Source organism: Nothobranchius furzeri, chromosome 19, assembly GCF_043380555.1.
Source record: "Nothobranchius furzeri strain GRZ-AD chromosome 19, NfurGRZ-RIMD1, whole genome shotgun sequence".
Classification (NCBI taxonomy): domain Eukaryota; kingdom Metazoa; phylum Chordata; class Actinopteri; order Cyprinodontiformes; family Nothobranchiidae; genus Nothobranchius; species Nothobranchius furzeri.
In genome coordinates, this window is record NC_091759.1 from 22,017,449 (window position 1) to 22,040,335 (window position 22,887).

General features: G+C 43.5%; 2 protein-coding genes across 5 annotated transcripts in view; both read right to left on the reverse strand.

Moving 5' to 3' along the window:
• Window positions 1-1,046: 1,046 nt before the first annotated feature.
• On the reverse strand, window positions 1,047-20,628 carry LOC107394836 (solute carrier family 2, facilitated glucose transporter member 1). 2 transcript variants are annotated; one of them, XM_015973991.3, is made up of 11 exons: window positions 20,069-20,628; window positions 19,703-19,802; window positions 10,675-10,776; window positions 9,659-9,819; window positions 9,267-9,507; window positions 9,018-9,180; window positions 7,552-7,739; window positions 7,351-7,455; window positions 7,161-7,259; window positions 6,693-6,896; window positions 1,047-5,252 (listed from the first exon to the last, which is right to left on the reverse strand). In XM_015973991.3, exons 2-11 carry the CDS (start codon window positions 19,712-19,714, stop codon window positions 4,926-4,928), a joined length of 1,602 nt encoding a protein of 533 aa, XP_015829477.1. In that variant the 5' UTR covers window positions 19,715-19,802; window positions 20,069-20,628; the 3' UTR covers window positions 1,047-4,925. The 2 variants fall into 2 exon arrangements, with proteins under 2 accessions (XP_015829477.1, XP_015829476.1); XM_015973990.3 differs by having other exon boundaries at window positions 19,959-20,628.
• Window positions 20,629-20,856: 228 nt separating this feature from the next.
• The window catches only part of LOC107394837 (cytochrome c oxidase subunit 6B1), an 86,385-nt gene continuing 84,354 nt past the window's right edge, over window positions 20,857-22,887 (reverse strand). For all 3 annotated transcript variants that reach the window (XM_070547573.1, XM_015973992.3, XM_015973994.3), the window contains one exon: window positions 20,857-21,331. In XM_070547573.1, coding sequence (XP_070403674.1) covers window positions 21,278-21,331 — 54 coding nt within the window. In that variant the 3' untranslated portion in view covers window positions 20,857-21,277. The remainder of the gene's footprint in view (window positions 21,332-22,887) is intronic.

Genomic DNA, 22,887 nt, shown 5'->3' on the forward strand with positions numbered 1-22,887 from the left:
CAGAGAGATCTGTGGCGCAAATAAAAAAAATGGTCCAATAAGGATTAGATCCCCAGACTCCCAGGTGAAAGCCACATGCGCTAACCGGTCAGCCAAACAGAGATCTCCCCTGTCCAAGTAGGCAGGGCACACAATCAATCGGGTCACAATGACAGGACACACACTGTCACAGACGCATGATGTTCTGTCTCAATCTGTCCCCCTGCTGATATTCTGCATTCCGTATTCTGTGCTTCAGGCTGTGTGTGTGAGTGTGCGCGCATGTGTGGGGTCTTGTTCTGTGTGAAAACGAAGCGGTACAAGTGATAATGTTGCAGGATTTCATAATTTTATCCTTCTCAGCAGCAGCACTGCAGGTGCTCTCCATGTCCAACATGTGCGTAAGCCAGATCCTTAGTCAACTTAAAGTTGTGCACATTTTCCCGCTAACTTTTCTGTCATAAATCCCAAAGTTTGCGTGGAAAGTTGCTGACGCAGTTTTCCGACCCAGTTTTGTGCGTAAGCAAGCTTGATAAACGAGGCCCCTGGACACCGCACTGAGCCAAACGTCGTCTTCTCAGCCTCTTCTGCCAGCTGTATGATGGCTTTCCAAGATCCTGCTCCAGGACATCCCATGTCACGGAGCAGGCAAATCGTTGAGGACCCAACCAAGACCTTGAATGGCTTTGCAGCCACCTTCCTTACAACTCTTCACCAGGTCCGAGAACTTGGAATGCTTTTGTTCATTGGTAGCTTCCATATCATCCTCCCATGGGCTGTAATTGTTGGCTTATTAAGAGTAAAACCTATAACAAACCTTTCCCATTTTACATTTTTACACCAATAAAGGCCAGCAACAATGGAAGACCGATAATATTAGACCTTGGGTAATCCTGGCTCATCCCTTTAGTTATGCAGCCATAGGCATAGACTTGAGGACCTACTTTCATTTCATTACTCTGCTGGCTTAGAAAACACTTTTCTCATCAAAAATGTCTTTCTGATTAACGTCACTGATGATGATCCTAGTTTTGTATGAATGTGGGAGAAAGAAAAACACAATCCCAAAACTTTTAATCCCATTTTTATTGAACAACTTTACATTTCTAGTAAGACGGGACAAAGAAACCAGCTGGACTGCTTCACTGGTGACAGGAATGTTTAAAAGCTTAAATATTCGCACTAAATCACCTGCTGCACGATCACCGAGCCGCCAGATGTTGGCTTTAATGTGTCGAGTATTACTCCTGTCGCTGTTCTTTCTGTGCATCAAGTATTTAAAACGAATAAACTGTGCAGCTCTCCACGTGGATGGATTCATGTTAAAATCCTGAAGTTGCTGTTTGGGTTGAGTTTAGGAGCCGCTGAAGAAAGGAGTGATTCCTGAAACATCTCATATCAAATCAGACACCAAATAACGGTCCAAACACACTGGAAGCACAGAAAGCCACCAAAAACTCACATTACATGAATATTTACACAAAAACACAGTAGTCAGGGCCAGAAACACACAGAATTAAGATCGCAGCAAGGATTCTGCTGAGTTACAATCAAATCTGTAAGAATCAACTCGGAGCCACTCATTGAACACACGGTAGTTTGGACATTTGCTGTGAAATATGCAAATATCCAGTACCACAGAACCAATAAAATACAGTTTTAATAAGCGTCTGTGACTTTCTAACCAATCATAATGACACCTTTTAAAAATGAAGGAACACATTTATTTTAGGATAAAAAAAAACTGCTAATTTTTCGCTGTCAAAACTCAATCCTGACAGAAACGGGGTTGAATCTACACTCTAAAAATGAAATGTTAAATTTAGTTCATAAGAGTAATAAAACGCTGATACGTGTTTTCATGTTTAAAGTAAATGTACATTAGTCTTTACATTTTAGCTACTAGGTTTAGTGGGACAAGTTAACACAACTTATTTGAGTAAATTCAACAGTTTACTTTTAGAGTGCAGTGACCTAAAAACAAACAACATGCTTTGTGGTTAAATGATTATTTAAAGAGAAATAAAATGGAAGTGTGCATCAAAAGAAAAACAAACACATCACTAGAATGCTTTCCAAAGTGACATTTTTACAAGTGAATTATTTTTTACTTCCAGGATCTTCTAGATGCTTTTCCTCAATTCTGGATTAACAAACGTAATCTCAACATAACCAGAAGGAACGCTGGATAGGGAAAATTCAGCTATCCTTGAATCTCTAGCAACGAGGCAGTTTTACCAAGTTCAGGAAATGATAGATTTGGCTTTATTATCAGGAAGAAACCAAAAACTCTTTGTCTTTAAGGATCCTTTCAAACATCTCTAACCACATCAAATCTAAATGTTCTTTCATGACCTTCTTAAACCAACAACAAGCACCTTTCTCAGAGGTATCTGGCTTTGTGAGATCACAAAAAAGGCATTTCTGACAGGTGTGTTGCAGAAATGCATAGGTGACACAGGAACTAGTGCAAAACAACAAGGAGCAGCGCGTGAGAAACCACAGACAGAAGCAGCCGATCGACGAATACAACAACGTCAAACATGATCAAAGAGGGGGCAAACCTCCCTGAGTACAAACACAACACCATCATCCACAAACACGGGAACACACGTCAGAGGCTCACACTTTTAATACACTTGCAGTGGTCTCTAGCAGGAATGAATGCCTTGTAAGTTGTTCTGTGGGGAAAAGCTCCGGTGCGCCTGTCTGAGGACAGAATTCAGCCGGAGAAGAAAGTGGCGGAAGAGCGCAGGAGTTGGAGTTTTATTTCCTGACATTTGGACATCTTCCCTCAGTTTCTCAGTGAATCTGCCCTTCAAAAACTAATATTTATTACTTTTCATAATTAAACAGCTAAACTTAGTGGAGCCAGTTGACATAACCTGGTTAAGTATATTCAACTTTTTCCTTTTTTACAGTGTAGAGGAATGAATAAATGTGCGCTTTGTGGGCAGCTTTATCTACAGCGATCCTCACTACAGCTTAGAGAAAATATAATCTGTGTCACACACACACACACACACACACACACACACACACACACACACACACACACACACACACACACACACACACACATATACGTTAGTAACTGCGCTGGCAGCATCGAGTAAAGCTGAAAATCAGACAGGAGAGACGGAGAACCCTCAGGTTGGAACATATTTATAAATTTAATCATATTTATTGAAGTACTTGTATTTAGAATGCAACCCCAGAATAATAAAACTGATATGCTGAGTGAATTTGGACTTTATTAATAAGAGTAAACAAATCCAATAAGGGAGAAGCTATAAATTATTTTCTTATAGGTCAAATTTCATCATTTTATTTTCTTGTTATAATTATGATTTTTTTGGCATGTTTTTATAAATCATTTATAGCAGGTTGAAACACATCAAATGAATAAAAAAAAAATAGAATAAACCAGATCTGTAGAAAATAAAATTCTAAATAATTCATACTTTTCTATCTTCATACAATAATTTTATTCTATTCTCTTAATAAATACTTTTTAACATTAGAAGCTGAATTTAAAGCATTTAAATGTTTTTCCTGTATAATAAATTTTGTCTGAAAGAATAAAAAAGGAAGTTTTGAGCTGATTTGCAGCTTTCTGACAAAAACAAAGACCTGAAGGTTTCATTTATGCTTAAAAGTAAAGGTCAAGTCCCCACACTGTAAAAAAAATAAATAAATAAATAAACACTAGAGAAGGGTTCAGAGTTAATACCTGAATTGGTCTTTTTATTCAAACCCCTCTCTGAATAAAACCACTAAACCAAACTGATTATTTACAACAACCCTGCTGTGTTCGCTGCTGGACGTTTAGCCGCCTCCCCCCGTCATGGCTGCAGATCCCGCTCTGATTGCACGTTTTATACAACTTTTATCTGGTTTGCTCACAGCTTGGTCAGAAGCGAGCTCTGACATCACTCAGCAGACCTGCAGATATCAGCTCCGACCTGCCGAAGCAGTTGGAATAAACTATCCAAGCTGTTTTAAGCTGATTCGGGTCATTAAAACCTTAAATTGCACAAAAAGGTCCCATCAGACTGGCTTTTACACCTTTGGGTCGATCTGCACGGCGTTAAAACGTCTGAATTTACTTTATAACTCTTTACTATACATGAAATATATTTCTAATATAATAATAATCTTCTCTTTAACCAAAAATATAACCTACGTGTTACATCACTATGGTCTCTGTGTAAAGCTACGACTGGTACTAAAAATCGGAAAACTCGACCAGATTTTAATACTTTTCTAAGATTTCTTAGTAGATTTTTGAAACGAAGACATTTTGAAGCTGATCAAATATTAGTATATGTGTAGAGAAATGTTAATAATCCATTACAAAGGAATTTGTGTCAGCTCAGAAACTCAGAAGAGATCACTAATTCATTGATTCATCACCAGAAGTGATGCTGAATTCCAGGTAAATGAAGGTAAATTTGTGGATTACGGTGTTAGAAGTGAGATTTACTATTAGAACTTTCAAGGTGGAGTAATCTGTTAATCCGGCAGGCGGAGTTTAACCGTTTCCAAGGCGACGCTTCTGCACCAGGTGCTGCGGGTAAAAAGCTGAGCGCAGATTCTAAAACACCTCCAAAAAAAGGAATCATTAAAAGTTTTGTATTCCTGTTAGTGAAAACGTGGATCGTCCGCGATGTCTCGTCAACTCAACGAATGGAAACTCCTGCAAAAGAATTCCTAAAATCCCGGCTCTCATCGACCCCGTTTCTAAGCTGCAGTGATGAACTGATCAGCCGGACCGTGAACTGAACCCGGCTTCGGAAGAGTGAGTCACCCTGACAGGAGACGTGACTGGATGAATCCTTCGGAATGTGCAGAGTATCAGAGACTTTTAAAAGAGGGAAGTGTTGGGAATTCTTGTTTTTGACTCTTCCTTCTTTTATAATCTCTCTCACCTGTGAGGAACTCATCTACACCTGCTCTACGTTCTCTCCCGTATCGACGGGTTTATCCGTGAGCGGTGTAGTTTCGGCCGGCGGAGCGGGAGCGGCTGGCTTAGCGGCCGCCACCAGAGGGACTTTCTCCTTCTCCGGAGAGGCTGGAAGAGTCACGGCGGTGCTGGGAGTGACGGGAGGGTCCTCGGCCGAGGAGGCGGAGGGAGGTGGAGCGCTGCTGAAGCCGCGGGCGATCTCGTCAAACGTCTTCCCCCTCGTCTCGGGGACTTTGAAGAACGTGAAGATGAAGAAGAGGATGAGGAAAGCGAAGAAGATGAGGAACACCCAAGGCCCGCACAAATCCTGGAGAGAGGAGAGAAGAATCCTGATGCTCCCAAAGTTCTCCCAAACACAGAAACTCATGATTCATCCCACAGAGTAGCTAATCCGCTCAATCAGAACTGCGTGGTCTCTCATCCTTTCATTAAGGAACTACATCATCCATCCTTTAGGGAATCAGAAAGGACAATTCTGGAAGTGCATACTTGGGAATATTTGGAAAATCTGTGAGATGAAGCAAGAAAACTCATTAAATTAAACCAAACATTAAAATCCTCCAGAAACACGCACCGGTCTGACTCCCTTTCCCCGACTTTCATGCTTTCTTTACAAAGTTTCTTCTAGTGATGTGTCGGTCGCGAACGAACCGGCTCTAAGAGCCGGCTCTTTGAAGTGAACGACGGGAGCCGGCTCGTCATTGGGAGCCGTCCCCTCCCCTCCCCCCTCCCCTCTTGCTTTGGTGAAAGCTACAGGTGATTGGTCAACATGTGTAACTGTGTGTCCAGACTGTCCACTCACAGAGCAGTAGGGGCGGGGAAGAGGGAGGATCAGACTCGGACAGACACACAGCAGAGCACATGTGGGCGGAGGGAGACGAGAGGGAATGAGGAGGAGGGAAAAGGCGAGCGAGAGGGAGGAGAGTGCGACGAAGACGGTGAGAAAATGAGCGCCAGCTGTCGGAAAGTGGAGATTTCTTAAAGTATTCAGTTATTAAATCCATAGAAATGATAAATATTTGATATATTGCTTTTTTTTTACATTACTAAATTATTTTACATATAGTTCTGCATTATTTTGGTTATAAATGTACTCTACGCAATAGAAAATCTGAGGAGCCACTTGGGAGCCGAAAGAGCCGGCTCTTTTTGGTGAGCGGAGCCAAAAGAACCGGCTCTCTAAAAGAAGCCGGAATTCCCATCACTAGTTTCTTCACGCTTCCTCTAAACTTTGGCTCCATTTTTACTTTCTGCTCCGTTCCGACTGTCGGGTTATTTATTTGGATTTTTAACTCAGACTTTTGCATCATTCAGGCATAAAAAGGTTCCTAAACTCACGACATTTACCAGATTTGTGCGGAAACCGAACAGAAAAACATCCGCCACACAGAAAAATTGTGTTTATCAGCTAACGGAGTGATGATCGTCTTCAAAACGCACTAAAAGTGACTTTCTGACCCGTCAGAGCCACCGTAGATCACGTTTACAGGCCCAACACGTCTAATTTTACTCGTACACTTTGCTTTTGTCTTTTACAGCTCAAACTGGATAATCCCAGTCAGAGACCGGAGTGTGAAAAAAACAACACACATCCAAATGAAAGGATTAAAAGAATTTCCGGATCCACAGGAAGTGAAGAAATCAGGAATGAGTCTAAACTTCTGCACAAAGATTTCAGTAAAACTAAGTTGAGCCAGCATGCTTTAAGAAGAAGACCCAAACCAGCACAATAGCCCCGCCCCCTTACCGCTAGTTTTGGAAAGGTCATTCCAACCAGGAAGTTGGCGGTCCAGTTGCAGCAGCCGGCCACCGCCATGGCCGCAGGACGAGGCCCCTGGGAGAAGAGCTCCGCCACGATGAACCACGGGATTGGCCCGGGGCCCATCTCAAACATGGCCACAAAGAGCATGACGGCCAGAATCGCCACGTAGCTCATAGCTGGGATGTGAGTCTGCTCCCACGGGAGGAAATGACAACCAGACGGGGTTGGGATTAGGATTGAGCATTTTTTTACATTCAAAACAAATCATTATGCAAAGTCTGGAGAAAATGTGAATAATACTCAAGTCAACTTTCAAACATTTTCCTGCAGAAAATGATTTTTACCCAAACTAAAACCTGACACAAATCTGACTGACGGCGGTTTTGACCCTCTCATCTGCAGGCAAAGCTAAATGCAGATCCTAAAACGACTGCTGATCTTAGCCGGACTCACCAGCAGGAGGGAGATGGTCATGAGCAGAGCGGCGACAGCCATTCCACCCAATCCCAGGAGGTGTAGAGTCCTCCGCCCCGCCTTTTCAACCAGGAAGAGCTGCAGGAAAGGGAGAGAGGACAGGAAGTGAGCCGCTGCCGGAGGCTCTCAAACACACAGGAAGTCAGACGCGCGCAGCCGCGTGACTCACAGAAACAACGGTGAAGATGGTGTTGACGATGCCGGCGCCGATGGTGGCGTAGATGGGCTGCTGCACTCCTGCTGAAGCAAAGATTCCAGTGGAGTAATAAAACACCTGAGAGACGCGGAAAGAAGATAAGAAATGAAGAAAAGATGATTTGTTGCAGCAGCTTTTAAAATAATCACGCTTTTATTTTGAACTCGGACTCACGGCGTTGATGCCGGAGAGCTGCTGGGAGAGCTGCAGCATGATGGCGACGAGCAGCGGCTGCCTGTAGAGCGCCGAGCGGAACAGCTCGGCGATGGTCACCTTCTTCTCCTGCGCCATCTTGGCGCTCTCCTCCTTCATCTCCTGCAGGTCTTTGCTCACGTCCTCGGTGCCGCGCAGACGAACCAGCGCTGGCGGCGAGAATCCGGACAGGATGGGTTCAGAAATGTTTGTGAAAATCGTGCAATCGGAGGAAAACGCTGCAGATGCTGCAGGGCTTTTTAAAATTCAAACTTAAAACAAACTAGCACTAGTTTGTCAAAACTGTAAAAGAGATTTTTGCAAAAAATAAAGGAGATGAACATCACAAACCCTCAAAGAACCACTTCTGCCCTCAAAGCAACTGGTTTCAGTGGTTCTTCAGTCAGAAACCTGAGCAGCTCCACATGGGACCTGCTTTGAGACTGTTAGCTGTTCACTGTGCAGGTAGCTAATAAAAGGCTAGCAGTTAGCCGAGCGTCAAGAAGAATTTAGATCCTTTTGTTGGCATCATGGCGGAGCCTGGAAGTAAAAGTTTGAGTGACGTCTTTGGAGTTAAAGAAAAAAGCTAAAAGCAGAGTGAACATCAGCATGGTGCGTCTGAGGGAGCTGAATCACGGACTGATGGTGACCTGGCTTTGTTGCTACTTGACTTGTAAGTAATAATATTTTTTGTCCAACAGTGTGGATGTTTTTACTTTGTGATTAATTTCAGTATTAGTTGGCTTGCGTTAGCATTAGCTCATTGTTAGCACCAGCTACAGCAGGCTGCAGCAAGGTCGTTAACAGCAGTTGCGGTTCCGCTTTAACCAGTAGGAGGGCGACGTGGGTATTGTACTTCTGCCAGTGCACCCCAGGGCAGCTGTAGCTATGTTGTAGCTCATCACCACCAGGGTGTGAAATGGGCTATATCAAATATAGACCATTAACCATGTCTAGTGCCCCCTGCTGGAGGATCTAAAGGTGGAAAGGGTCAATTCTATTGATTTTTTATTATTTTGCTGTAGAATTACACAATAAAATAAAACTGATAATATAGTAGTTGTATTAATATTATACACTAAATAATTCTTTGTTTAAAACGATGATGGTGGTGGTGGAGGATTTTGTTGTTGTTATTACATAGGGACTGAAATGTGGACCAGAACATCAACAGGTAATAAATAAATAAAAGCTCTTTGTTGGTGATAATAAAGATAATTTACGGTCTTTCTTGATCTTTACAGAACAAAGCAAACATTTATAATAACTGTGACCATCAACACACAGGATCCAGCAGGACAAACGTCTCACCGCTCCTCAAGAGGACATTTTCCTCCACAAAAACCGGTCCAGACAGTTAAACTCTCCTCCCAAATCTGCTCTCTGGTGTTTCTCTGCTTCTGCAGAACTTTTCACTCAGCAGGAGCTGAAGCTCTAGACGGACCTACCTTTGCATGCCTGCTCCTCTTGCTTCAGGTTGATCAGAAGGAAGCGGGGGCTCTCTGGGCAGAAAGGCAGCAGTATGCACTGCAGCACAGCAGGAGCCACCGTGAGGGCCAGCAGCAGCGGCCACAGCTTGTCAGAGCCCAACAGAGCCTCCAAACCGAAGATCTAACACCAAGAAGAGGCAGCAGCAGAGATTAGATCTGTTAGAGTAACCATTTAAGGTTCTTAATGATAATTACTGATAATCTGACCTGAGCGATCAGGATGCCCACCACCACACCCAGCTGGTGCAGCGTGCCGAACGCCCCGCGTAGCGGCGTGGGTGACACCTCGCCCACATACATGGGAGTCAGACCCGTAAACAGACCGCAGAACAAGCCGATGACCAGGCGGCCGGCGATCACCATCTCATAGGAGGAGCACATGGTGGAGAAGCCCATGAGGAGGCCTCCGATCACGGCCAGAACGTTCACCAGGAACATGGAGCGTCGTCTGAGGAGGAGTGAGAAGGATCAGAGCTAACTAGCGTTAGCTTCTTTTGGAGGGAATCGGAATAAAATGTGCAACAACAGAACATTTATGTGTTCTTTTGTTCAATATGTGAATGAAATGTATGAAGAGATGCATTTATTTCACTTCCTACCTGCCAAACCTGTCGGCCATGACGCCCACACTGAAGGAGCCCACCATGCCGCCCACGCTGAAGACAGACACAGCAAAGCTCCAGACGATGGTGCAGATCCCCGGACTGATGGGCTCACCGTAGCGCTCCATCCAGGTGTCGTTGAAGAAAGATCGAAGTTTCTGAAAGTCGTGATGAGAGGAATGGATGATTTTAAACCAAATGAAGCTTTCAGTGTTTCAGTTTGGACTAATGAGTCACGCGGTCACCATCCTTGTCCACAGCCTCATCACTTCCCGTGTTGACTACTGCAACTCTCTTCTCTTCGGTCTTCCTCACAAATCCCTCCATAAACTCCAACGTCTCCAGAACTCGGCAGCCCGCATCATTACCAGAACTCCCACCTTCCACCACATCACTCCTGTTCTTCAGCAGCTCCACTGGCTCCCGGTCACTTCCAGAATCCAATTCAAAATTCTCCTATGTACATTCAAAGCCATCCATAACCTAGCTCCCCCGTACCTCTCGGACCTCCTTCATCCCTCAACCTCCACCCGTTCCCTCAGGTCCTCCTCCTTCCTCCACCTCTCTGTCCCACCTCTCCATCTGGTCACCACGGGGAGCAGGGCCTTCATTCGCTCTGGAACTCACTCCCTCCTGACCTCCGTAACATTGACTCCCTCACTCTCTTTAAAACCAGACTCAAAACCCACCGGTTCCGTCTAGCATTGCAATAATTACTCTCTTTCCTCCAATCTGTTTGTTTTATGCTGTTCTGTCTTTTATTGTTGTGTATTTTATCTCTGTCTGTAAAGTGTCCTTGAGTGTTTAGAAAGGCGCTGTTGAATTAAAATGTATTATTATTATTATTAATCCATGCATGTCCAATATTGTTAAATTAAATTAAACTTCAAAATGCAGCTCAGATTTCAAAAGGAAAGAACACAGCTGACTTTTGTTTTCAGGCGTTTGGTTTGAATTACATATTTTTCTACCAGAAGTCGATCCATTCCTGATTTGTGCTGATTTTCACCAACCTGCTCCGGAGCGTTGATGACTCCTGTGTTGTAGCCGAACTGCAGAGAGCCGATGACCGCCGTGCCCAACGAGAACAGGAGATAACCTGTTACCTGTTTATTCTGCAGGAAGAGAGAGAGAGACGGGGTCAACCTGCTGCTTCAGGAACAAATCAGCTATTATTTAATCATCAACAACACCACCAGACCGCGTCCTTCCAGAAACAGCTCCAAACAAACAAGCTTCAGCCAACAAATGGTTCATTTGAGTTGTTTTCTGAGTGCATTCACAAAAACAAGCTCTCTCCTGTTTCAGGGATCAATGACGGTCGCGCTTACTGAACATCTTTTTAATTCTTTTCCTTTTCATAAATAATTCACCTCGAGGGATTTGTGTGAATATCAGGCCACTGGGTGTGTGCTGATGTTTCGGAGTTAAAGCGACTCGTTGCTGATGGGGCAGGAACGGCTGCTGCCCTGTGAGGCAGCAGAGGTGTAGCCGAGCCTCAGGTAATCCGCCGCTCTTCATATAAACACCAACAACAGGAGGAGATATAGGCTGTGCTGCGGTTTAGCCCGAGGGGCGGTGGCGCATCGGGACCAATCCAGGATGGAAGGAAGAACCAGCAGGGATGGATTTTAATATCCCAAGAACGAGAACTGTCGTTTTTCATCTTTTTCTGAGCATCAAACCGTTTCAGGCACTGAAATATTCAGCTTTTGCTAAAAAAAAAAAAGTAGTTTGATGGAAGAATAAGCTGTAGAAAGATATCAACAGACAGGAAGCCCACATTCTGTCTTCTTAAAGCACGAGCTGAATTTCTTTATGAAAACATAGAAAACTGACTAAATAAATAAATAAATAAATAAATAAATAAATGGGAATGTTGGAGAACAAAAATTAACACAATTACCATGTCTTAATATTAATACCACTACTTAATACAATAATATTACTTCATCAGGGGTTGAACTAAAGCTGGGATTCGTAGTTTAAAGGTTGTTTAATCAATACGTTTTAGTGGTCTCTAGCAGGAACGAATGATCTGTAAGTCGTACTCTGGGGGCACAAAGCACCAGTGCACCATTTCCAGGAACTAGAAGTGAGCGACATCACAGCTGAGCAGAGCAGGTTTTGGAGTCTTATTTCCTGATATTTGGACATCTCACCTCGGATTGGATAACAGCAAATGTGACTCAACCACTGACTTGCAATGTTGATGTTTTATCTCCACAGAAAACGCAAGCCTGGAGGAGTTCTGCCATGAGGTGGAGGTGCTAATGCTAACAGTTAGCTTCTACTAGCTGAGACGTTCTCTGCTGTTTCCTGGACGCTAAACCAACAACAGCCTTCCTTGTTTTGTTCCATCACACAGGATCACCTAAATCTTCCGGCACTCGCAGAGTACAGACGCTTCTGCTTTTGCTCCCTTATCTTTTTTCCCAAGGCTCTTTGTCCTGTCTGCCTACAGAGCGCTTCTCTGTATTTCTTCTGGAAATCCCTATTTTTTGGAAATGGATTTAATTAATTGGTCATTCAACGTGATTGATAAGATCTTTTCTACGATGAGAACGGAGGAGGGGGCTCCCATTTGCCCTCAAGGGACACACGCAGCGGGATATGCGCTCGATTCCTGGAAGGTCTGGAGGATCGTATGTCTCTCTCAGCTGTCCACTGAGGATGTCGAAGACATGCGGATATTTGGCTTGATGATCACTGGATTTCTTCTGATTGGAGTGGGAGGATATCTGGTTTTCTGGAAATTTGGGAAGACAGGAGCGATTGGAGTGCGACCCGCACCCACGGAAAGCACCGCCCGGGCGGTGACCTCACAGAGTGGGACATTACTCGAGGTCAAAGTCAAGTCAAGTCAAAGTCATTTTATTGTCACTTCTACCACATGTGCAAGACATACAGAGAAATGAAATTGAGTTTCAGTACACACAATTCAGAGATCAGACATACATGGGCAAGACACATAACAAGAATTGGTGACTGTGGTCCTTCGCAACATGAGTCGCGCTACCTTAAGGTGAATCGTAAGCTGGATCCTTGCTGTGTTACCGGTATTAGTGCACAAAATGGATGTCACCTCGGAGAGGGTCACCGGATGGTGTGGGGATGATTAGAACCTAAATTGGCTTCACTGGAGGACTTGAATGATTAATACAGACTTAAAGGCAGAGAGGGAAAGTACCTCTGCCTGACCCAAACAAAGTCTTGTTATCCAAATCTGACGCCAAGGCAGCCTTGAGCTGCTAACAACAACAACCCCCACGAAGGAAGGAATGCAGACAGATGCTGTGAAAACCCGTCCTACCCCCACCCCCCCACCCCACCCCCACCCCCCGCCTTCAGATTGTGGACTTCTGCCTAGCGAGGTCATCAACCTGCAGGAACTCAAATGTGCTCTGCGCTCCTCCCAAGATCTCCCTCCCTCCTGTGGATACAGCTGGCTGAGCGCCACACAGGGCTGCTCCCGCTGGGGAAACAGGACCACCATTGGTGGGCATACATTTAAGCTCTGCATGACTGGCTGATGCTGAGATCACCCTTCTAATAGCAATAGCAGCTAGCTTAAGGGCTGCGACTAGACTCATAGAATCTAGGGGTTACAATACGTAACCAACGTTCATCCTAGTCCTTCCCTCGGCCTCTACAGCAGAACCAATCATTTACAAGAATCAGTTTAGCACAAAAACCTAGCGTGAAAGCTAACTCAATCTGCATTGGATTAATGTAAATAAATACATGAATACATAAACATAATGTCAACAAACTTCAAGCTAACTGGAGATGAGGCAGAAGGGGAAAAAATATTAGCCTGTTGTACCGTTAGCATGGAAGTGCTAGCATTCTGAGTGCCGACTCCTGCCCTTTTCAGGTGTTTTCCTGCTTGAACTCTGCAGATTTGATTAAAATGACGGATTAGGAGCTCCTGCAAAACCCGATGAAGGCTGAGAAATCATTCAGCTGTGTCTGACCAGGAACATGTTGGAAACATTCGTTTTAGCGCTACATGGCTATTTGTGTGCGCACGCGCAGGATGAGGCATGGCTTGTGTTAAATCAGAATGCTAGCAGGAGTTAGTCCGCACCAACACATTATGCTAGCAGGAGTTAGCCAGCACCAACACACTATGCTAGCAGGAGTTAGCCCACACCAACACATTATGCTAGCAGGAATTAGTCCGCACCAACGTGCTGAGTCTGGATCAGGGGATTCATACGGACGTGGAACATGTTTTAGTTTCTTTATACTAATGAAACAAGCTCTGAATGTAACTAGAAAAATAACTAAAATAATTCTAAAAAGATGTTAGAATGAAACTTCATTACATCAAATTATCTATGAATATTACTAATAATTTACATTACATTCAAAGTTGTGTGATAAAAGAATAAAAAATGCAAACAGTATATATTTTTGTTGCTTTTTGGGGTTAAATAGTAAAAACACGTCAGTGCTGGTTGCTCTAGAGCAGGGTTGTCAAACTCATTTTAGCTCAGGGCCACATTGAGGGAAATCTAGTCCCAAGTGGGCCGGACTGGTAAATAAAAAAAAACTTCAGATTGTTTTCTTTGTTTTAATACAATCAATATGAAACAAGGCTGGAGCCTGAGGACAGTGTAGTACAAGTACAACACCTGAAGTGTTCCTGAAAATTTGAAAAAAATAAAAAATCAATCAATAAATAAAAATTCCTTAGTGATTCAAAGAGCTTACAGATCACATGGCAAGATCAGTTTCATGCAGCACTTAAAGTATATTTCACTCATTTTACTTTACATCTTTTAGCTTTCACCAGCACATCAAAAGCAGAAGTCACATCCTGAGTGGCGGCCAACTTCAGGATGTGATTCAAGTTCTTGTGTGAGCCTTGAGCGCAGCTTTGTTTTATTTATAATGATTACAGAGAAAGCTTGCTCACAAAGATAAGTGTATTTTCTCTCTACATTGTAAAGTATGAAAATAAAGTTTTCACAACCACCTCGCGGGCCAGATTTAACCCGCTTGCGGGCCTCATCCGGCCCGCGGGCCGCATCTTTGACACCCCTGCTCTAGAGGCATTATGGGTAATGTCTGAGCGGTAATTGTTGTTGTGGTTGGGAGCGGCGACTCCTGATGACCTCCTCAGAGAAACGTTAATAATTACATCACTTTGGAAAATTCATTCATGCTTAAAACCATCTAAACATATTTTTATTGTCTTTTTATTAAATTCTTCGTTCCTTTCTTTGCACATCAGTTCGTTCCCCGAGGATTTAGGAGACATTTGGAGAGCGATCGATAAAGCTCTGGGTGTGTCTGTAATGGATGGATGGGGAGATTTATTCCCTGACTGTGAAGAAAAACATTATTTTATGGTATGCTGGGTTTGATTTGCAGAAATTAGAGTAAAAATCTGGTGAGACTGCATGTAAGCATCAGAAGGATGCTAAATTAAAAAAAAACAGATGAGCTTTGATGTTATGGTTAACCCGGCTGATGCAGGATTAATTATATAATCTTCTAAAGAAAGAACTAGAAATATTCATCAAAGTTCCTAAATTTGCCACTTTTTACTTTATAAGACGAGAAACGTTTAGTTTTCTCTAAATCTGATCAGGCTTTATATTTATTTGCTACGTGCACTTGAGTGAAACGTTTGCAAAGTGACATTTTGGGCAAAGAAACAAATTCTTCGTCATCTGTCGAAGCTCATCGACATGTCCGAGAGGAAAAAGGAGAAATGTGAATCTTCCTCGTTTTCTCCTCCTCTCTCGCTGGCCGAGGTCATCTCTGTTTCGCTTTTTTATTCGCCGAGTCACCGTGACTCAGGAGACAACACTGATCACATAACAGCACCTCTGATATCTGATAAAGAGAAGAAGTAAAACTTTAATCGAAGGCAAATGTGTTTGGTGTGTCAGAAGTAACGCTCTGAACGCTCACCGTGTTCCTGCATCACTAGTCTCCTGAAGCAAACGGTAGATTAGCTGAACAGATCACGCGTTACCACGGCAACCAGTGTTGTAAAGACAGCATCTGATTTTATAATCCTAAAGCACACAAACGTTTGATAGCGAGTCACTTCTTAGATTCAACGTTTAAAATCCACGATGGCTTGTTTGTTTGTTTTTGTATCTAAAACTGTTTACTTTTCTTTAGTTTCCACCCAATCAGGAGTGTTGACGTCGTTTCCGGCCTGTATCTTTATTGACGCTGGCAAACAGACACCGAGATGCAGCCATGCCCCCGAGCAGCAAGGTCTTTCAAAATAAAAGTCTGTGTGAATCAGAGCATCTGGGTCCAAGTAAGCACTCAGAATCACAACAAAGTTTGATTATTTAGTCAAATCTGAATCATAAATGTTTCAGAAAAACCGGAAACTTGTTGAAAGTCAGGAATTTTACTTGATTTCTTTTAGGTCTATTTTCAGATTGATGCTGCATACAAACCCACAAATGAATCAGAGCCAATACAAATATCATAACATTAGAATGCATTTTAATGAGCCACTGTGCCTTAGATCTTAATTGTTATGAGGCAATTCTATAAATTAGGTCAAGATTTTTTTTAAATCCACTTTTTGCTGAACAAAAACACATTTTTCTGTTTAAAACTTTCTACATTTCTTTTCTACATTAAACTACACGTAGATCTCAAACTCATATCAAACAACTTCTGCACCTTCCTCAGATACCGGCAATTTTCAGCCCTATACATGGTTCCTGCCCCCCTGTCATTATTACCGGTATATTGTTATATATTTAAATTAAAACTAAACATTATAATTATTATAATAAAGTAGACATTAAACAGTTCAGTTTAAACAAAAATCTTATTTAGAATAAAACAATTTCGTGTTTCAGGTTGAATAAGCTGAAGTCTGAAGCATTTTATACCTGACAGCGCCATCTAGAGGCTGATAAATGTATTGCAGCTTAAGCCGTTTTCACCGCGATATCAACGTTGCTCGTGCACCTCTAGCGTCCAACAGAGCTACAACACGCTGCTTTACAGATATTATTCTTACATTATGCTGTTTGTTCATTTAAAAGGAAACTAGGTGCATTAATCATAGTTTTAAATCCTTTCCATGAACAGCTATGTCCTAAAATGACCCTTTACAGATTAATGAAAAGTCACACAGCCCCCTCCACCCCAAAATATCGCACTTGCAACTTCAGAGTATCCGGACTGCTCCCCTGAAGTCTCTTAACGTCACACGGGGTGTCCCTCGTTGACAGGAAAATGCAGATTGATGCAGCACCGTCGCTCCCGGCCTAGGTCCTGTCGGCTAGCCGCTCAGAGTGCTCTGAATTGGAGACACGCTACAGCCTTTCCGAAAGGTCACGTGATTCCTCCTCTCAGGTCCGTAGTCATAATATTCACCAGGAAGTTTGTTAGTCAATATTAAAGTGGCTAGCCGTCATGCTACCACTGAAGTCTGCTTCCAGCAAGTTCCCTGCATGTTTTAGATCACGGAAACAGCTGATTTGTTTGATTCAGTGATGAGTCACTCCTGTAGAAGCTAATGAGGGCTGAGGAGACTTTCCAGCTGTCAGACTAAAGCCTGGTTCACGCTTCTCCGTCAGCTCCGCAAGGGACAGACACGCATGGATTGACGGAAGCGTTTTGCTCTCCTACTTCTCCGTCTCCTGGAGAGTGTTGCAAAGCAATTGCCCGCCAGGACAGCAGAGGGCGTAGCGCTGTTCTGTGGTATCCTGTCATGTATCGGTCCAAGATCGTGTGTGTATATTATGTTTTTTTGTATATAAGAGACTTTTAACACGGACATATTTGTCTCTCATTCTCCCACCGCTTCATGCGCTCGCCACCTCTAAACCCACGTTTCCTGTCATTTCCGTCCACAAATAAAATGCTTGCTGCGCATCTTTTCACTCCTCCAGTCACGGGGGAATTAAACGTTCATATTTTTGGAGTTTTTTCGCGAGGTATTCTTCAAGCTTCTCCGTGTCTGCCGCTAGTTATCCTCGGCTCTCTTTGCAATGGCGCCGCTGTAAACAACAGCGGCGTCCTGACCAATCACAAGCTTGCGTAATCCGTCTCGTTCGACGGATGTTTAAAAAAGTGGGCTTGACTCCGGACGTACTTGCGTGCCCTACGCAAGGACGGATAATGGCGTTGCGTGTCTCCGCACTGACGCAGACGGAGAAGCATAAATCAGCCTTAAGGTGTTAAAAACACGACGGCACAGTGAAGAGGAGAGTTTCGGTTTGTTTTTATGACAGTGAACTAAAACGGACACTAGGCAGCGCTAAAAGCAACTGCAAAGTGTCCCTTTAAGAGTAAAGACTTACTTGTCCACAAGAAAGGTCACCGTATCTGCCTATGGGTCTACGTAGGTTCTCAAACACTGGCGCACGCTCTGGCAAACATCTTTACGTAAGCAGATGTCTGACGCTATTGGCTAATGCTTAACGGTGGTCAACTCAAATTGCACGAGGCTCTACGGGACGGGCTAAGCTAAACAAACCTAGGTTACTGCCTGCATTATATAACAGTACAACATTCTAACCCTAAAAAGAAATACCATGTAAGTCCTGAATGGGCGAACACTCCAGATTGTAGCTTTAAATCCTTCTGGTCCATTTCACCTTAGACTCGGCGAATTATTGATCACCAGTATGTTCACAAACACACAAGAGGCGCGGAACAGAGAACAGCTATTGGACACATAAGAGACGCAGCTAATTATGTGTAGAAGCTCTAATGTGTCTTCGGCTCTTTTGGCAGAACAGATAAAAATCAGCATCATGCAGGTTGTTAAGTTCAAGGCTTGTTGGGTATTTCTGGACATGTTTGTGCAAAACTGGCCTATTTAGACACAATTAGAAGCCAGAAGCAACATGATGGATGAAGCCAAAAGACTTTTAGTGGTCGGCTGTGGAATAGCTTTTAAGTCCCGCCCCCTTCATGGAAATAAACACAACCTCTATTTTATAGATAAATAAAAGCATGCATGAGAAAAGGTTTCAAGATGTTGATTTACATAGTTTTATCTCGCATGTTCGTGTGTTTATTACTAAATAATTATCCAATTGTGGTCAGATGAGTGGGCGGGGCTTCAAGATATAGTTCAAAACATGTATTTTTGGCTCCACTTTAAAATACTAAGGAGCTGCTTTGTCTTTCATGGACATTACAGACAGTGATTAGTATCTAATTACAAAACCGGTTGAATTTCACTGCAATAAATAAAGCATCAACGTTCTAACAAAAGCATTCCAATTCACACGAGACCTAAAACACACGCTGTTCCAATAGGAACATCAGCAACCCATAACCCGCAGCAAAAAGCTTACGTTTCTCTGAATAGGTTGAGTTTTGATTCTAATTTTGAGCTATTTTCTGTCACATAATAACTTCTAGCCGTGAAAACGGTAGGAAAGTGAAGCTATTGCATATTTATGAGAATAGGCTTGTTTATACGGTTGTTTTTAAAGCTATTCTAGAGATTAGGTTATAAAAACACACCGTAATATACTTTTCTTTCCCGTTTAGCCACATTTGCTGCACATCAACTTCCTATATTTCCCAGAGGTCCTGTACACCCATCCCGGTGGACCGATGTGATGGGAGACACAGATGTGGTGAGCTGATGTGTGCGTGTCGAAAACGCATGAGAGCAAATGGAAAAACACAAAAATGAAGCTCGCCTTCGCTTTAACTAAAACAGATTAGCTTGGTTTCCATTTCTGGCAGCAACGACTCCTGATTTTTGGAGTCAGCATGAAACAAATGTCATCCTTTGGGCTGATGCACTCACTTTTTAAATGATCTTGGAAGTAAACGAGATCAAATCAGCTTGTTTTGCGTCTTTTGGGGTGAAAATCTTGAGAAAAAAACAACACACCTCTCATTTAAACACCACGTGTGAGCTAAAGGGTGACTCAGAGACATAATGGCAGTTCCCACCACCCACACAGCTCTGCTTGGCGACTGGATTTAGTTAGAAACACTAAATGTAATCAAGCAAAACTGAAACCAACAGAAAGGCCTGAAAGCCGGATCTGCTTGTGAGAAGATGAGATCACTTGCCTGTTCTTCCATCTTCGAGAGATTTATGAGACTTCAAATCTGCAGGATGCAGGGAGGATGAGGAGGATGCAGCTTCAGGTGGAGGCTTCACCGCTGACAGCTGCAGAAAATAATAATAATAATGTTAATAATCACTAAGGCTGCTTCTTCGCTGTCCGTGGTCCTGAAACATGGACATCCCTGTCCTTCAAAAATAAAGGAAACGCGTCGTGTCTGAGCACGTTTAGAGAAGAAAGTGATAAAATGGTGCACCTACTTAACGTCGGACAAACTGGTCAAACTGGGAGGTCGTGTGTCCTTCCTCTGGCTTTTGTAAATAAAGGGAGTCCGAAATCCGCTCCAGCAGGTAGATGAAGGCACACCTACCTGTCGTGACTGAGGAACCCGGGCTGCAGCGGTCACAGTTTGCAGCACTGCCTCGAACACAGTCCAAAGGGGGGCTGCGAGGGAGACCGCACGTAACACGCAATAGTTATTATTGATTCCAGCCACTCAGAAGCCTCTACGCCACGCTGACGTTCCGCCTCCCATCGTTTGCGTGCAGAAATGCATGACTCCGCGAGGCCTCCTATTCAGGACGCATCCCTTTATACGGTTAGTTGGTCGGCTCACGTTAGTGGATTGTGCGCATGCGCAGTTCATTGGGTGGGGGTAGGGCGAGTCGCTAGGGCTCGAGGTTGTGATTGCACACCCCCACCCTGCCTGACTTCCCTTGCGTCCTCCATGATGCCCCTGGCATCATGACCTTCGCAGCTGCTGATGCTGCGGCCCGTTTCTAGGACAACCAGTCACGTGATGCAGCTCGGCGGAGGCTACTGCGGTCGTAAAATGACACCTTTAGATCTTCAGATGATCTGGTTTTGCTGAAAGCTTCAAAATGAGGCTAATTTAAATGAAAGTGATGTGATTAGTGCATCATCTCGTGATGTGTTCAGTCACATGATCACCTGTCAGGAAGTTGGTAAACATTCCTAATCACTGACGCTTTTATCTCCTACAGTTGATTAAATCAGTGGAAAACTTTACGTTTAGCTGCGGCAGCACCTGAAACCAAACGTTCCCTCACATTTATTATCCAAAGTGTTTAGAAGTTTTTCATCGATAATCTTTTATTAAACTATCACGCGCAACAAGAAAAATCCAGAAAGAAAACATTTAATTATGCAGCAATTTTATTACGTTTCAAGAACAAGAAGAAAACAGTGAACATTTCAATTTCAGTCAGTCTTTTTGTTCATTTGAGCCAAAAAAGGGATGTGTGTATGCAATGAATTATATTAATATTAGGGTAAGAATAAAAAAAGGTAATTATGTTTAACTTTGTATTTAAAGTAGTGGTAATCCCCCTCAGAGTCTTACTCCACCCACATTTCATATTTGAAAAATGCGGCCCAAAGAGGCGTTTCCTGTAAGACCGAGAAGGCGGAGCTACGACCGTGATTGACACTGAAATTTGAAGTCAGAGTTAAATAAACCAGGTGTGTCAGAGAAACATCACTTTTTCGTTTCTTTGTTGGTGGCATTTAAAAAGAAACCCATTTAAAGCTTTAAATGTGGACAGAAAACATCAGGAATTCAAATCCTCCCGGCGAACGTTCCCTCCTCCAGCTGCTCGTCCCACTTCTGAACCTGGAAAACACAAGAAGTAAAATCAGAGAGGAGGTAGCTGTTGTCGCCTGTTCTGAGGGGTTATTTTAAATTAAACCTAAATAGGACTCATCTACAGAAGAATTGTAGAAATGTGGGATTCATCCATAGTGAGCTCTGGTGCGCCAGCTTCAGGAACCAGAACTGAGCCGGGTTGGCCGGATTAGAGCCTTATTTCACATGAAGGGACAGTGTGACGTAGATCTGTCAGGCCTGATTTATTCGTCTACATTGGTGACCAGATGTCCTGCATTTTCATTACTTTTCATGTGTCCCGCAAATTGAGACTCATGTCCCACATTATTGAGTTTCCCGTTTCGAGTTTCAATCTTATAGAAGAAACTGTGGAAAAATCTGCCTGTTGCTGTCAATCAAACGGAGGCGGGATTTCAACGCAGATCCGGAGCGCGCCCGAAACACCAAAACACGCCAGTGAGCACGGAGGACAAAATGCTGTAAACTCGTGAATTCAACGTGTTCAGAGATACTCGACAGAGTATTTGTTGTTTCGGAGTCATTATTCGTGTCTCGGCGCGGAGAATATATATATAAGATATAATTTTATATATATGTAACAGTGATGTTATGGTTAAAAGGCAAAATATGTTTTCTTTTTTCTCATTACGTTGGACATTCACGTTGTCCCACATTGACTCACAGCGATGCAGGGGACTGTTCTGTTCTGGTTCTGCTGGACCTGACTGCAGCCTTTGACACTGTTGACCATCACCTGCTACTGGAGAGGCTGAGAGACTGGGTCGGCCTATCAGGATCTGCTCTGGAGTGGTTCTCCTCTTGTCTCTCTGAGAGCTCCTTTTCTGTGGCCGTCTCAAAGTTTAGGTCCTCCACCACCTCTCTTACCCATGGTGTCCCACAAGGTTCTGTGCTGGGGCCTCTGCTCTTCCTCCTCTATCTGCTTCCTCTTCAGCACATCCTGAGCTCCTTCAAAGGAACCTCCTACCATCTTTATGCAGGTGACATCCAGCTGTACATCTCCTTTAAGCCCCATGAGATGTCTAAGCTGCAGCTGTTACACTCCTGCTTAGACTATCAAAACCTGGATGGTGGGAGCTTTCTTCAGCTGAATGAAGATAAGACTGAGATCCTCATCTGTGCCCCAGACAAGCTGGTTCCCAAAGTCAGAGACTCTCTTGGTCAGCTTGCTTCTCACACCAAACCTTCTGTCAGGAATCTTGGCATGACCTTTGACCCAGCTCTCACCCTGGATTCTCATGTCAGTTCTCTTGTTCGCTCTTCCTTCTTCCATCTCAGGAACATTGCTAAGCTGAGTCCCATTCTGTCCCGCTCTGAACTTGAGACAGTTCTCCACACCTTCATCTCCTCACGCTTAGACTACTGTAACTCTCTTTTCACGTGTCTGAGCAGAACCTCCCTGAACCGTCTACAGGTGGTTCAGAACGCCTGTGCTCGGCTTCTGACCAAGTCCTCCAAACACTCCCACATCACCCCGCTTCTCCTCCAGCTTCACTGGCTGCCAGTCAACTTCAGGGTTCATTTCAAGATCCTGGTTCTGGTCT

Bases quoted from the DNA above. Each gene is read 5' to 3' on its own strand.
- LOC107394836 (XM_015973991.3), bottom strand. The intron at 7,260-7,350 runs GTGAGTCACGCG...CCTTTCCTGCAG, and splicing joins CCATCTTCACCGTTGTTTCT to CTCTTCCTGGTTGAAAAGGC. The intron at 5,253-6,692 runs GTAAGGGGGCGG...TCCTCTCTCCAG, and splicing joins TGACCTTTCCAAAACTAGCG to GATTTGTGCGGGCCTTGGGT.